This window comes from Aethalodelphis obliquidens, unplaced genomic scaffold (genome assembly GCF_003676395.1).
Source record: "Aethalodelphis obliquidens isolate GAN/ISIS:26980383/991018 unplaced genomic scaffold, ASM367639v1 scaffold2, whole genome shotgun sequence".
Classification (NCBI taxonomy): domain Eukaryota; kingdom Metazoa; phylum Chordata; class Mammalia; order Artiodactyla; family Delphinidae; genus Aethalodelphis; species Aethalodelphis obliquidens.
Window position 1 is genome coordinate 23,390,185 of NW_020837946.1, and position 14,223 is coordinate 23,404,407.

General features: G+C 35.3%; 1 protein-coding gene across 4 annotated transcripts in view; it reads right to left on the reverse strand.

Annotated features, from left to right (window-relative positions):
- Positions 1 to 14,223, reverse strand: part of SPAG16 (sperm associated antigen 16) — a 325,936-nt gene that overhangs the window by 254,871 nt on the left and 56,842 nt on the right. For 3 of the 4 annotated variants that reach the window (XM_027122178.1, XM_027122197.1, XM_027122173.1), the window contains one exon: positions 12,672 to 12,781. In XM_027122178.1, the coding sequence (XP_026977979.1) occupies positions 12,672 to 12,781 (110 nt within the window). Of the gene's footprint in view, positions 1 to 10,279; positions 10,484 to 12,671; positions 12,782 to 14,223 lie in introns of those variants that run through there. The other variant, XM_027122187.1, reaches the window with a different exon arrangement.

A 14,223-nucleotide genomic window follows, 5' to 3' on the forward strand; every position in this document is an offset into this window, starting at 1 on the left:
AATGGACTTGAGGACATGGGGAGAGGGTAGGGTAAGCTGGGACGAAATGAGAGAGTGGCATGGACATATATACACTACCAAATGTAAAATAGATAGCTAGTGGGAATCAGCCACATAGCACAGGGAGATCAGCTAGGTGCTTTGTGTCCACCTAGAGGGGTAGGATAGGGAGAGAGGGAAGAGATATGGGGATATATGTATAGTTGATACACTTCGTTATACAGCATAAACTAACACACCATTTAATGCCATTATACTCCAATAAAGATGTTTAAAAAATAAGATAAAAAAATAAATATCATATTGTGTGTATGTAAGAGAATACCTATATTTTTAGGAATTACCCACAAATTATTTGGTAAAAGGAAATATAATAAACAAAATTACTAAAAGAAAATATTCAAGCAAAGCATTCTGATTTTGGCGTAGGAAAGGATCTCTTACGCAAATGACAATAAGTGTTACCATAAAAGAAAGTATTGATAAATTTACCTACATTAAAATGAAGAACTTTTAGCTGGGTTACTTTTTTAAAAATAAAAATCATATATATTTAAGGTGTAAAACATAAAAAAATGAAGAACTTTTATTCATTAAAGACACTATAAAGAAATAGAAAATATAAGTCACCATCTGTGACAAGATTTCTACAATCATGCAACGGACCTAGGAATCAATACCTAAAATACACTGCAAATATTCTTCAGAGATCAAGAACCTAATAAAAAATGGGCAAAAGATATGAACTGACATTTCAAAGCATCTAACATATGAAATGTCTGTAAACAAAAGGGAACCTGTTAAATTTAATTATTAATCAGAAAAATGAAAATTAAGACCCCATGTGGTAACATGTTTTACTTATTAGATTGGCAAAAATAAAGAACCCTGGTAATACCAAGTGTTGGAAAGGACATAGAGTAAGAGGAATTCTATGTATGGGTTTGTAGACATGTCCAACTAATTTCAAGAAGAATATGACATCATCTAGTTAAATCCTCATCTCTCCAACAATTCCACTCCTAGATTAATATCCTACAGAAAACTTTGCATATGTGCACCTGGAGGTGTGTATAAGAATATTCATGGCAGCATGTTTATTGGACCAGGATTTTGAAAACAACTTGAACATCCATTAATAACAGAAGAGAAAAGTAAATAGTGTGAAATGAATTACAAGCCTCATATAAGAATGTGGAAGAATCTTAGAAATAAAACACCAAAAAGAAAAAGCAAGTTGTATAAGACTAGATACATAGTCTATAACTTGCATTTATGTTATTTATATATATATATATATATGTAAATACATATAACATATAATTTATATATTATAGTCAAATACAGTATATTAGATTAAGGAAATATTACTTGAACACATTTATATTTTAAACTGTAGATATTGATATTGACTGAAGTTTTGAAAATGTAAAAACCTAAGCATTTTTTTCATTGCAATCTCATTATTGTATTTTCTAAATCCTTCATGCTTACGCATAATTCAAAATAAATAGGAGAGTTAAAAACCTGAGAATAATTAGTATTTCTTAATTACTATCATTCTGATTAACATCTACTCCTTTTTATGTAAAGCAGAATATATTTAGTGTAATAATGTATTTCCATTTATTTGATTTTCTACTCAGATCAGAATTATAAACAAGTTGACTTAATCCTTATACATTTAACATGGCACGATATTATGAATAAATATTTTGATTGATATATTTCCTTAGGGATTTTTAATGAATTATTTCAACTGTTAAAAACATTCAAAATTATTAAAACATTAAACAAAACATAAAAACATTAAATAAAACATATCAAATTATAGGCATTAAAATTCCTATTTGCGCATGGTTTTAGACTTTTTAATGCATTCCATATTTCTAAACTCTAAAAATAATACAAAACTAATTTCCTTTTTTTCAACTTTATGTCTGGTAAATAGAATGATTTAACATTTTAATGTAATATTCATAATTATTGGCCAAATGTCAACCAGATCCTTGGTTGGTGCCAGAATCACAATACTTCAGGCAAAAGCAGTAATAACTGCTTAGCAATATTCAAGAATACAATACAAAATGCGACTAAACTCGCTCTAATAAGGCAAGGTATCAGCATGTAAGTGTGTTTAATTGCTTTTGAAGTGCACCATTACCATGGCCAGTGTGGCAAAACACAACATGATGACATACGCTGACATACCAGAGTTGAAGGGACCTTTCTCTCCTCTTTACATTTTCATATCATTATATTTAAACTATAATCTATTTCATATAAACACCAACAGATATCATGGCAAAGATATTAAATAAGATTCCATGTTTTCATTAAGTGAATCAAAATATAAAATAGCACCTAAAGAAGTTGAGAGTTGTGTACAATTTTTATAAGCATAGTAGCACTTTCACACATATAACAGCAAACATGTAAACATTAGAAGATCAGAATTAGCCACCTTAATGCACTAATGTCCATATCTCAGTGCGGATAAAATCTGAATCAGGGAAACCACATACAATCAAAGAAAGCTATTGCTAAATTATTCAGGCCATTATATAATAAAATGACAAAAATGGTTAAAAAAGTAATGAATCTAGAAGTGTTAACAGACTTCTATTCAGTGTTACCCATATCATGTTTAACACAAAAGAATAAAATAGTATTAGCAATTAAGTATTATTTATCTTCTCCTGGTAAATAACCTTTTCTACAGGAACACTATCCTTTAATTCATATCAACTCTGTAACAGGTACTGTGCTAGATATATTACTTATGTTATTTCATTGAATCATGACAAACACCTGTTGATGCACATATTATTCTTCCCAATTTATAAAGATGGAAGCATATAAGTCAAGAATTTGCCCAGGTTTGTACAAGTAATAAGTGGTAGACCTGGGTTTCACATACAGACTAGGCTTCCAAATAATTCAAACTCTAAAACAGTTTCTGACAAAGTACATGCTACACAGACGCTATGCTGAAGGAAAAAAATGGATTGTGATAGTTAACTCATACAAGAATAAGTTATAAAAGTATTAAATTAAGGATAAAAAGTAATTTTCTCCCTTAACAAAACATATATGTGATATATAGAGATACACATATATACATGCACAATTTCTAAGACCTAAAAGAAGTTAGGATAAATGGACAAGTATAAAAACTAATCAATAGCATATGAAAACTCATCCATAGCTTATGAGAAAGTAGTTATTTTAATAACTATATTGGTAGTATAAGCTAGGTTTTGAAAAGCCATTCTTATATTACATGTTTATTGATTAATAAACAAAATTAAATGATTAAAAAATAATGTAACTTAAATTATTAACTGTAATTAAAAGCTATTTTTAGGGAAATATCTAAAATTTAGCTAAAGTTTTCCTTATAATAAGCTCTGAATAGTTGTTGCTAAACCAGCTTTTGGCTGCGTAAGTAATCTACAAATTTTAGTATAGGCTTTTTAATTGCTCCTTTAATAAGATTCTTAAATTCTATTTAAATATAAAGAAAACATGAATATTTCCCAAAATGTAACAGGTATCTATTTCTAAATTTGATTTTTAAATATTTAAGATATAAAATATTGTGTAAATTTTGTTGTACATATTGCAATGTTTATATATCCTTCCCAGCTTGTCCTCTGTTCTTACCCATTTGGATAAAAATTATTAATGTTTTCTTGATAATATTTTTACAATACTTTAAAGCATGGTTTCCAACAAAAACATATAAGGGGTATTAAAATATTAATCTGTGTTCAGATAGAAGCATAACAATCTAGATAGGATTTTTTCATTTAAAAGAGCATGTCTATACTCCAACCCCAAAGAGGTTAAGAAATAAATCAGGCAGCAAAAGGATGGAAGGGACAGTTAGCAGTCCCTTATCTTTCCTAATATTTTCCCCGATTTCTTGAAATACTTTCAGTGGTATGTTTTGTGTGTGTGTGTGTGTGTTTTATCACTTTTCCTGAATCATCACTGAGTACACAGGTCAGGACACAAAGTGTGTGGTAGATTTTTAACATACAAAAATTGTAATCTAGCTCCAAATTTAACTCTTCAGCAAGTAATTAAAGCAACATATTTGAACTACAGTGGATTCCATGTGATTCTCTTTTTTTCCCTCTACAATGAAAAAATACATTCTACATCTAATATTACCTTTTAAATCTACTCAAATCTATTTAAGTCTATTCAAATCTATATGGAATTCTTCTATTTCACTTCTCTTTAATAAATATGTTGATACATTTAAAGTTTCACCTGCATAATCATTCAAAGTCTCATTAAAGTAGTAATTTCTTTCTCTTAACTGTGACTTATGGGATTGCAAAAGACATTCAATTAACTGCATAATGATTCTTATTTCTTTTCGAGTAAAATATATTTCACAGATAGAAAGAAAGTATGTTATAAAGTATAGTTATCTTCACAAAAACTAACCCGTTGACTATTTTAGTAACTCACTGATTGGCTTAAAGAGAGAAGAAAAACCACTTTTCCACTATTAACACAATTCGTTTCCTTAATTCAAAAAAAGATAGTTTAAACCGTAAGAATTTACTTTAGAGTACAATCTCATATGTTATAGAAAAATACAGAGAAATTAACATGGAATATCAGGAAGCCAGATAGCTAACTGGCTTGAGAAGTAAATATATACAATTGTCTAAGGAGGATTAATCCAGTTTACAAAGGCACATTTAAGGAAGAATTATTCAATACCACACGGAATGGACTACTGGAGAACAGTCTAGGAAGCAGCTAAGGTAGTCCACAGAGACCAGCTTTAGAAGGGTGGGAGTCATAATTAAAAGGAAAAAGGAGTAGAGCAATAGGTGGTTTGAAGGTGGTTTTTGAAAGTCCCCTATAACCTCTACCAGATCCCCCAAATCCAACCAAAATAAACATTAATTTAAGTAAATTTGCTCTGCGAATGAAGCTTCCAGATAAGTTTGTTAGACCCTTTACAATCAGATTTTGAACCCCTAAATCTCCCTTCACCACCCCCACCTCCATTTAAAAATGCAGAATCTGGGCTTCCCTGGTAGCGCAGTGGTTAAGAATCCACCTGCCAATGCAGGGGACACGGGTTTGATCCCTGGTCTGGGAAGATCCCACATGCTTTGGAGCAACTAAGCCCGCGAGCCACAACTACTGAGCCCATGAGCCACAAATACTGAAGCCCATGCACCTAGAGCCCGTGCTCCACAACAAGAGAAACCACCGCAATGAGAAGCCCGCGCACCACAATGAAGAGTAGGCCCCGCTCGCCGCGACTAGAGAAAGCCCGCACGTAGCAACAAAGACTCAGTACAGCCAAAAACAAATAAATAAAATAAATAAATTTATTTTTTTTAAGTGCAGAAGCTGCCAATTAATGTGAAAAAGGCATCAATGGGAGCTTGGGAGACACTGGAAGGATAGGATCAAAGATGATAATGTCATATTTTTCAACTGACTGAATTAGTAGAATGCAAACACTATTAAAAGGCATTTTAAAAATGAAGAAATTAGCCTATTTATGAAATATGATGATTTGTGAATTGTCATGTTAATTTTGAGGTAATGGTACTATATCAAAATGGAAATTATTATAAAAGCTGAGTATGGCAATATGTAGGTTTGAAAGTCATCAGCAAAGAAGTTATAATTGAAAATATATTATGGAATTAGAAAAGTCATTTTAGGAATAGCAACTCTATTACATGGATTTAGTGGAGAAAATTAATGTATTCTCAGTTCCAAAAAAGAGTTATAGAATAAAACTCAAGTTAATTTGAGTCATCTATAGTATTTATGAAATATTTTCTTTTTTAATGTTTTATTTTGACAACAAGAACATAGCTTGATAGAAAATCATGAGGAAATATACAGAGTAGATAGAGATGGTACAGAGAAATCTGAGACAAGCCACTTGAAAATCTTGTCTTCAGATTTCCCTTTATTCTGTAAACCTAAAAAGTGGCCTGATCCTCCCTGTTAAAGGCTAGCATGCCTCCCTTGACCAAAAGCAATTCAGTCCTCTGCCTTGCAAGACAGCTCATACCCCTCTTACAATATATTCCCCACCTCATCACTGGACAACTGACCAAAATCCATTTAATTTACAATATAACCTAGCCAGGGAAGTACTGACTCTGTTTAGACAGAAAAAGAACTACTCCCAAAGGAATTGTAGGAATTAGCCAACATGTACCTATGAGTGCCAAGAGAGTACATGTAGGCCTATATTCTGAGGCTGTTGAGGCAAAGGAGCTAGAACATAAAGTTGGACAAGGGAGAATTTATAAATATGGGACTACTCTCCTCTGACATAGCATTTAGCCCCCTGGGAAAGACGCTGGTGTTAGTAAGATGCTAGGAGGGCTCCTAAAAGCTTCAAAAAAGTGATGGCCTAGCTAAATAAAGTAGAAATGCCAAATCTACCATGAAAAATAGTGGAAAAAAGCATCAAAAGACTCAGATAAATGAGCATGTGACAGTGGGCATACTATTCAAGGCTGAAAAACCCATGAGATAACCACAGGATGTCCAGAGGCTATAGCAACTATGAAAACATCAAAGATTGTGCTGGAGAGGGGGGCAGCAACATCACTGAGAAACTCAGTTGTGGCTGTCCTCTAGGATGATGGTAGATGTTATTAGAGAACCAGGGTCCCTGAAACCAATGGGAATGACAGGAGCCCGTGAAAAGAAAGGTCCGATGGGAGCACGTAAATATCAAAAGCAAGGTGGGCACAATTATGGAAAAGATCAGAGTAGCTATGCGAGAGCCTGATCCAGAGACAGCTAGGGAGATAATTAATAGAATCAACATCCTTACAGGCCAGCAAAGGTAATGCTTGGGAAATATGGGAATCCAACAAGGGTAATGCTCAGTCTGTATAACAAGAAGAAATTGAGGATTGATTATCAAGATGCTGAAGGCAGCCATCCCATAAAAAGCCACAATCTCTTGCCTGATTTCCAGACCCGAGCCAGTTTTTACACACTGAACCTTTTGGCCAGGCCTCTAGGAAGAAGGATCCTACAACACAAAAGCAAGTATATATGATAATTTACTCAGACAGCTACACACACAGAAGAAGAAGGAATACCCCACACATTTGAAATTGTTGAAATAGGGTCTAGCATGGTATTGATACTCAAGAATGTACAGTGTTATGATGCCCCCCATTAGCATTGAGGAATATGGAGACCAGGTAATAAAGTATTGGCTCAGGTCTGGCTCCTGAGATAGGAACCATGAACCCACCTGCTTGTCATTTCCTTAGTCTCCAAATAAGTAATTTGCAAGAACATACATGGTAACTGTCAGAACTCCATCATTAGTTCTTGACCTATGGAATAAAGGTTGCTGTAGTTGGAAATGCCAAGTGAATGGCTCTGAAACTGCTCCCTTCTCTGATCAATATAACCAAAAATAATATTGCAAACTGAGGCAGGGCAGGGGGAGTGCTGGCAGAAATTTGCCAAAGGATGTCGATGTGGCAGTTACCATTATATTCCCATATAATCCCCTACCTCTACATGGCAAAGACAGAAGTAAACGTAACTCCTTTCCCTCAGGGCCATGTAAATTTCTCTATTCACCATCAAATTATAGTAATCCTGATCATCTTATACTTTCCACTATATAAATGAAATCACCCTAAATGGGTCTGGTGAGCAAGAAGTGGCAAGTACCCTAGATGTCTTTATAAGACACATGTGTGCCAGAGAAGAAATAAACACCAAGAAAATTCTCACTAGAGCATGTTGAGATAATGCTTCTAAACAAAAGGCAAGCTGCTGCTTATTGTATCCTCTATCTTGAACAAAGAACATAGTTTAAATGATGTCTGGACCAAGAAAACTTTTGCAACAGGTCCAGGGTATGATACAAGACATCCTACCTGCCCCTTCGGTCTTATAGCCCAGCAGATCCAATGGTGCTCAAATTATCTGTGGAAAATAAGGATGCTGTAAGAAAGACTATAAACAGCTCCAGCAGAACTGCAGTACTGACCTCTAGACTTCTAGAGAAAAGGCATGCTCATCTCTGTTGATCACTATTCCTATCAGTTCTCCTTTAAAAGGAGTCAGATCCCAGTATGCTCCTGAGCTCTGGTAGAGTCTAAGGACTTATGACCTGAGTTATTTTTCATGACCTAGGAATGCTGTATGTCCTCAAAGCCATGATTCTGGACATGCAAAAAATCCCAGTTCATCTTAAAAAGGAATAATTATAATTGAAATTGTGCTTGAGCACTTCAGAAAGGTACAAGTAAATTACATGAGCTGGCAGCTTAAAATCCCAAATTTCCACTCTCGTTTCAATGCCATATGTCCTACTATACCTATGGCTTTGTGAGTTCACAATGACCAGGTAACAGAGAAAGAAAAAACATCTAGCCTAGTTTCTAGATGGGCTTGCATGATATGCCATCTCTGCTACCAATGGACAGTCACTGGATTATAATTCTGCCAAAGAGGACCCCCTACTGCTCTGGCCCGATAAGCTATGAAGTCTTCAAGTATGAAGACTATGCACAGGCTCAGTAACAAGGACTTTCCCTAAGCAAAATTTATTGGCCACCACTCAGTGCTTTTAAATGTCCAGCTTGCCAACAGCAGAAGCCAACGTGGAACCCTTGCTATGGCGCCTCACCATGCAAAGCCAGCCTGCCACCTGGTGGCAGACATTATTTTGAACCTCTCATTTTGGAGGGGTTACTGATCTGTTTTCACTGGACAAATATGTATTCATCATATCATGCAAGGTTCACTTAGGAAACAAAAACATGACTCTAAATCACCTTCCAAGTCTTCCCTGAAGGGACAGTAGCCATTTACAAGGGCAATTCTTTTACCTTAGACCTTTCAGAGATAATTAGATATTAACTTTGAGTGCATTCCCTTTACTGGAAACATAAAAACACCATCCAATAGTCAGACTAGGAGGTTATGATAGCCTCATGATAAATGGTATTTTGGCTCCAGTCTGTTTCGCAGTAAACCCAGTGGGTTTGTGGACTTGTTCCCTGGTTACTTCCTCAGTTTCTGACTGTACACCTGGAATAGACATACTAGTCAATTAGTAAAATCTCCTCATTGGCTCACTGTTTTATGAAGTAAGTGCTACTATGGTAGGAAGGATCAAGCAGAAGCCCTAGAAATTAACCTACCAAAAGAGTAAACTAAAAGCAAATCACAGTCCTGTGGGAATTACAGAAATGTGTGCCACAATAAAGTAGTGGAAAGATATAGAGGATAGATATCCATCGCATCCTCATTAATTACCAGTTCAGCCTTTGCAGAAAATTGATGGATCTCACAAAATGACTGTGGATTACTGTAAAATTAGTAAGGCGTGGTCTACAATGGCAACTACTATTTCAGATGGGATATTTGCTTTCACTGCTCTGAGTGCACCACAATCCAAATACTTAGAAATTCCCTTATACATTGTCATGAAATACAATTCATGCTTATGACCAAAGTATGCATTTTACAGTAAAAGAAATATGGTTATGGGCTAACACCCACAGAATTAATGATAGGCCATCCCGCAGAAACAGATGCCCTGATGGAATAGCAGAATAGCTTATTAAAAAATCAGCTGCAGTGTTAGTTTAGAAACGCCACCAGTGTTGTTCTCACACAGTCACAGAAACCAAGGGTTCACAGCAACAGATGTAGCCCCTCTAATTATTACATCTCATAACCAACCTGCAAAGAGTTTGCCTCCTGTGCCAGCAACCTTAGGCTCTGCTATTCAATGGCTTAGTTCAAAAGAGAAAGGTGCATCTATTGTGGCACAGAGGGAAGGCACCATCAGATTAAAACTAAGTCTGACATCTAGTGATTCAGAGATTTGTGTGACTGTTTTGTACTTTTTGACATGGTTGCTGCTAAATGATGGATTTGGAGAGGACCTTCTGGAACCCAGAAAAAAATCTGGGACACCCTTAGTACATCCACGTTAAGTAGTAAATATCAATGGAAAACTATAACAATCCAAGATAGCAGGACCACTAAATACTCAGACCTTTCAGGATTAAAGATATGGGTCCACTCACCACATAAAGAACTCCAATGAGCACTGGCTAAGCAAAACACAAACCCTGAATGAGAACTAAAAGAAGGAAGAAGTATATCAAGTATATGTCATGGCTGGAAATAAACTATTCAGCTATAAATATTTCTGTCACATACATATTAATTAATGAGTTTTTTTCTAATCCCTCCCCTGGTATTGTGTGTTAGAAGTTCCTCCCCCCATGCCCTGCATCCCTCGCATATCTCCAGCTCCTACAAGACAGCCTCCTCCTTCACAGTCCTCCTACCTGATGGACCCAGTTCCTCGAGGCTGGTAACAATGCTCTCCCACTGTGCCTCCAACACAAAAAAAGTGTCCTGCCGTTGACACTCTCTGAGTTGTCTTCCTGTCCCCTAGATGACATCTTAGCTCTTCTGTCACCTATGTAATCAATTCCATGTATTAAGGTTATTTTGTTCAAACGATCTAAACTAGTTTTTTCTGACTTAAACCCAAAATGATTTCCTGACTTTGCCTGAATGAAAAGGCAAAATGTCAGAAAAATTCATTAAATAACTGCTTTTAAAATTGCAAAAGTGAATAAAACATTCCTCCTACCCTATTTTTTCTTCACTTTTATACAGAGGACACACGATAAAACTTTTATATGTAGACTAAAACCCAAGAATTGATTGCTAATGAAAGGAGGCAAACTATCTTAAGAGATGCACACTTACATGTTGAGATTGAAGACAAGAGCAAAGCTTGGAATGACATTAGAGCACCCCTGCCCCTGACACACATGAGATCTGGCACCATACCATAGGAGAGAATGGTAGGATGTGAGGGTGGGGTGTGGGAAAGGAAAGGCAGCCTCTGTCAAATATACTATGCTTTAATCCCAAAGTTCCAAAATTTCTCTATTTATTTGGCCACTGTTGGGGCTATGGCCTGCCCAGCCTTCCTGCCTGCTCTGTTCCAATGTCCCTGGCAGCTGATCCTGTCACCCACTTACAGACAGCCCACAGTCACCCTTCACACATTCTTAAATGAAGAAGAAACTCATGCAAGTTTGGAATTTTGATTATGACACAGAGCTGAATATATTTAACTACTGACCTGAAACAGTCATTTCTAAGTATGACTTACTACCTGAAAAAGAATGCCTATGCCACGTCAGAAGATGAAAATCTTTCTCATGACAACCACCACTATCACACTCAGAATCCTTAACTCTGAATTTTTTTTATTATTGCGAGTCTTTTATTTGCTCCCTGACTTACTAGCCTCTGTGGAGATAAAGATTATCCAAACAAGAACAAGCACTACTTAGTGACAGCAATGGAGTCATCTACTGCCACTGACTGCATTAGGCAGAGACTCAAATTACAGGCAGGCGGAGAAGTGGGAAAGCTTTATGGTGACAAAAGAGGGTCTGTCCTGATGGGACCTTGGAGACATGGGGAACCTGAGGCAGACTGACTAAAAGAGGGGATTTCCCTCAAATACCATAAACCTAAAAAATTAGTATTGATGATAGAGGAACAGTAAAATAGTAGTCTAAATATCACTAGAAAGTTATTATCAAAGCCTTAGTATAACCTAAAAGCATTTAGTCTATATTTTATTCAAATATTATATATGATACTAGATTCCAGTGCATACCTTTGAAGAAAAATGTTATAGATATTAGCTAAGTAAATGATTATTTGAATTCATAAAAATCTGTTGTTCTTATAGCATTACTACACTAAAAAAGTTATATTTGTAAATGCTTTCATTTTTAAATGTCAGATATTTTAGAACTCAAAGGTATTTATAAAAACATTCATTACCTCAGCTAAACTTTTATGCAATTTTCATGACAAGAAACTAAACCCTTCATAGGTTTTGTGTAATTTTCTTTCTTCATTTTTTATCTCTTTGATCAGACATTTTTTTTGCAGTACGCGGGCCTCTCACTGTTGTGGCCTCTCCCGTTGCGGAGCACAGGCTCCGGACGCGCAGGCTCAGCGGCCATGGCTCACGGGCCCAGCCGCTCCACGGCATGTGGGATCTTCCTGGACCAGGGCACGAACCCGTGTCCCCTGCATCGGCAGGCGGACTCGCAACCACTGCGCCACAAGGGAAGCCCCAGACCAGACATTTTTAATATCATTTTTTCTGTAATCACGGAAGATTTTAACTCTCATCCTGATGCACAGCAAAGGCGCTCAGATATAAAGAGATTCTTAAATGGGGTATAATTCTTTCCATTCTTCTTTTTGAAAAGACTAATGAAAGTTTGAAGTTATAGTATGAGAAAATAAATAAGGGATGATCTGATAGTTATTTCTTTTGGACAAAGGTAATTTTAAGCAGAAGAGTGAGCAGGTGAGCAGAAATGGCCATGATTAAGTTTGAGTAAGTGGCAGAGTGATTCACTGAGCTGTCTCTGCCACTAATAAATGTGTGTCCCTCAATTAACTAGTTACTAGTAACATTTAAGAACCTCCATTTTCTATCTATAGACCAAGTGGTTTGGAATACATAACTTCTAAATTACTTTTCCAATATAATAATGATACGAGTCCGTGAATCTGAATATCTGAGAGTTAAGTATGAATTAATGGAAACAAAAATATCATACCTTTGTATTAACTTTCATCTTTGTTTTACGTTTGCTTTGTTCTCTGGCTTCACGAAGACCTTTCTGAGTAGGACCTTCTGGTGCATTTTCCTTTTCACAATTCGGAACAACTATAAGATAATACAGTTTACTCTTAATGTTTATACTGTTTGTAAGAAATATTATAACCAAAAAAATAAGAAAGCCAAATTCATTATACACGTATTTTTTGAAGTATTAAACTAATAATATTAAAATCATACTAAAATGTTTTAAATGAAGTCTCAAATTCATTTCCCAAAAATGCAGGGTGGCATTGCCGCAAGGTTAGTGAAACAGCATTGCGAGCAGTTGAAAAGCATGTGAGCCAATCTCCAGTAACATTATATCTAAATTCCTGTTATCATGAGGTTTCATGTGTTTATAAACAAAAGTTGAAGGGAGTCAAAGGAGAGAATGCTAAGCAATGACAAAATTTCCCAAGTGGAACTGTATAATAAACAAAGAGATTTTTAAATGAATATTGTATTAATAAAATATTCTCTATGCTTCACAATGTTGAGAAAAAAAGAAAAGAAAAAACAGGGTAACATTCCAATACAGTTGTAACATTGGTCCCCACAGTCTCCTGGACATAAAGGAATCATCTGAGGTAAAAAGAAAAGTGACAGGAAAAGTCTGTTTCTTTTTCACATCTTTCCATATACATATATATGTTCAGGTATACATAATTTCCCCCTGTATTTCTAAACAGCCAGCTGATTTCAAATAACTAATATGGTTATAATCATTATTAACTCATAATTAAGTGACTAAATGTTCTAATTTATAACATTAATTTATAATAGAGAAAAGATGATGAACACAAAAATATGTGGATGATTTCAATGTCAAGACTCTCAAAGAATCCTGATGTTATAAAGTAAGGAAGCATATGCTAACATTTAGTTTCTTTCCTGATTTAATTTTTCCTATTCAGTACCAGTTTCAAGGAAGAAAACCATCAAAATAATCCCCACAATAACATAAAAGCCGAATGCTGCATAAGTTAGTACTACATGAAAGTACTTTTAAAACTTCTAACACTAGGGTATCCAGACTGCATGTCCTCGCTCTACGGTGCTACAAGTTAGAGCCCCACAGCATCTGGAAGTCAAAATGTGGAGAAAAGGCAACAACTACAGCTCATTGAGATTAGAGAAAAATTTTCACTTCGAATTCTCTTTTATTGTATTTTCCTCTTCAACAGCCAAGAGTGAAAGCCTGATAATGATAATAATTTAAAATAATAATCATTAGCATTTATGCCTCATTGATGTTTTACTATCTAACAGGTACTGGTCTAAACAATTTACACGTATTATTTCATGAAATCCTGTCATTAACCCTGTGAAGGTCACTACCTTTTGTTCCCTTTTACATATAAGGAGAATTTGTATAGTAATATCTACAGGGAAGAAAGGAGAAAGCAGTAAGGAGAGAAATCCAGGATTCCAGTAGATAATTCTAGGAATACGAGCAGACCTCAGATAGCATGCAAAACATTACTAAGCACCACTTCGTGAAAGAAATA